This window comes from Borostomias antarcticus, assembly GCF_949987555.1.
Source record: "Borostomias antarcticus genome assembly, chromosome: 9".
In the NCBI taxonomy this organism is placed as follows: domain Eukaryota; kingdom Metazoa; phylum Chordata; class Actinopteri; order Stomiiformes; family Stomiidae; genus Borostomias; species Borostomias antarcticus.
The window spans coordinates 18,082,865-18,085,364 of record NC_140242.1 but is presented as its reverse complement, the minus strand read 5'-3'; the positions used below and the strand labels follow the sequence as shown (position 1 = coordinate 18,085,364).

Here is a 2,500-nt window from a genome sequence, read left to right as displayed (position 1 = left end):
ACATCACAAAAAGTTTAAAAAAAAGTTAAAATATAAATGCAAATACAAATAGGTGAATTGAGTGAAGAAGTAAGTGTAATATTTGTGATAATAAGTGTAATAAATGTATTTAAATGTTAATGTTTCAGTGTGTATGTCCAGTGTGTATGAACAGTGTGTATATGTCCAGTGATCAGTGTGGTGTGCAGGGATACTGACTGACAGTCTTTACGGTGGTTGTGTTCTATTGGATGTCCTTTTCCTGTCACAACTGCTCACACATCTTGCTGCTGTGTTTGCACATTGCTGTATTTCCCCCAGCAGATATGGACTTTTTTCTCATTAGTGATCTTTTCTAAATCTTTTTGGGTGTTTGTAATCTGTGGGAAGTACATTACACCTACAGGAGCTTTTATGACATCCCATTGTAAATTCATTGGCACTAATATGGAATTGGTCCCTCATTTGCTGCTGTAACCGCCTCCACTCTTCTGAGAAGGCTTTCTACAAGATTTTGTCTGTGGGATTTTTTGCCCATTCATCCAGAAGAGCATTTGAGAGGTCAGACACTGATATTGGATGAGAGGGCCTAGCTCGCAATCTCCGTTCTAGTTCATCCCAAAGGTGTTTCTAGTTCATCCCAAAGGTGTTTGATGGGGTTGAGGTCAGGGCTCTGTGTGGGTCAGTCAAGTTCTTCCACACCAACCTCACCCAACCATACCTTTATGGACCTTGCTTTGTGCACTGGGGCACAGTCATGCTGGAACAGAAAAGGGCCTTCCTCAAACTTCCCACAAATTTAGAAGCATAGGATTGTCCAAAATGTTAATGTTTCATCTTACCAAGACATTTTGGACAATTCTATGCTTCCAACTTTGTGGGAACAGTTTGGGAAAGGTTAAAAATTGAAGCTTGGATTCCACCTCTTCTTGTGTGCAGTGTGTGCACAGCCTCTCACTCTCTCCCTCTCTCTCTCCCTCTCTTTCTCTCCCTCTCTTTCTCTCCCTCTCTCTCTCCCTCTCTTTCTCTCCCTCTCTCTCTCCCTCTCTTTCTCTCCCTCTCTCTCTCTCCCTCTATTTCTCTCTGTCTCTCTCTCCTTCTCTCTCTCTCTCTGGGCAGGGAGAAAATATCTGACTCTAATCAGCAGTGTGTGTGCGTGCGTGCGTGTCTGTCTGTCTGTGTATATGCGTGTGAGTGTGAGTGTGTGTGTGTGTGTGTGTGTGTGTGTGTGTGTGTGAGTGTGTGAGTGTGTGAGTGTGTGTGTGTTCATCCTGGTCGTTATGAGCAGAGCTGTCAGGTGGTGTTTGATCAGTAGGGCGGTAAGGGCCGGTCGGTCTCCAGCAGATCAGAAGCTGTGGAATAAACCTGCAGTGATTCAGTCTCTGTCTGCTCCTTCTGTCTGCTCCTTCTCTCTGCTCCCTCTGTCTGCTCCCTCTGTCTGCTCCTTCTCTCTGCTCCCTGTCTGCTCCCTCTGTCTGCTCCCTCTGTCTGCTCCTTCTGTCTGCTCCCTCTGTCTGCTCCTTCTCTCTGCTCCCTCTGTCTGCTCCCTCTGTCTGCTCCTTCTCTCTGCTCCCTGTCTGCTCCCTCTGTCTGCTCCCTCTGTCTGCTCCCTCTGTCTGCTCCCTCTGTCTGCTCCTTCTGTCTGCTCCCTCTGTCTGCTCCTTCTGTCTGCTCCCTCTGTCTGCTCCCTCTGTCTGCTCCTTCTCTCTGCTCCCTGTCTGCTCCCTCTGTCTGCTCCCTCTGTCTGCTCCTTCTGTCTGCTCCCTCTGTCTGCTCCTTCTGTCTGCTCCTTCTGTCTGCTCCCTCTGTCTGCTCCCTCTGTCTGCTCCTTCTGTCTGCTCCCTCTGTCTGCTCCCTCTGTCTGCTCCTTCTCTCTGCTCCCTGTCTGCTCCTTCTCTCTGCTCCCTCTGTCTGCTCCTTCTGTCTGCTCCTTCTGTCTGCTCCCTCTGTCTGCTCCCTCTGTCTGCTCCTTCTGTCTGCTCCTTCTCTCTGCTCCTTCTGTCTGCTCCCTCTGTCTGCTCCTTCTGTCTGCTCCCTCTGTCTGCTCCTTCTCTCTACTCCCTCTGTCTGCTCTTTCTGTCTGCTCCCTCTGTCTGCTCCCTCTGTCTGCTCCTTCTCTCTACTCCCTCTGTCTGCTCCTTCTCTCTGCTCCTTCTGTCTGCTCCCTCTGTCTGCTCCTTCTCTGTGCTCGCCTCCCTGAGCACCAGACTGAGGAAAAGAATGAGCAGCAGAATGTACTGTGAAGTAAACAGATATCTAGTACATCATTTTAAGAATTTCTAATACCTGCATCACATACATTTCTCCTATGTCTCTCCTCCTCCTCCTCTCCCCTCCAAACCTCTCCACTCTTCTCCTCTCTTCCTCTCCTCCACTCTTCTCCTCTCTTCCTCTCCACTCCTCTCTTCCTCTCTTCTCCTCTCCTCCACTCCTCTACTCCTCCTCTCCCCCTGTCCTCTTCTTTTCCTCTCCCCCTCTCCCCCTCTCCTCCTCTCTCCTCCACCAGGATGAGAACTGGGGG

The 2,500-nt window shown here is 49.4% G+C and overlaps 1 protein-coding gene across 1 annotated transcript in view; it reads left to right on the top strand.

Annotated features, from left to right (window-relative positions):
* Positions 1-2,500, top strand: part of vangl1 (VANGL planar cell polarity protein 1) — a gene marked incomplete at both ends in the record, with an annotated part of 17,147 nt that overhangs the window by 5,581 nt on the left and 9,066 nt on the right. Inside the window, one exon of the mRNA XM_084443693.1 lies at positions 2,486-2,500. This exon is cut by the window's right edge and continues 423 nt beyond it. Coding sequence (XP_084299819.1) covers positions 2,486-2,500 — 15 coding nt within the window. The remainder of the gene's footprint in view (positions 1-2,485) is intronic.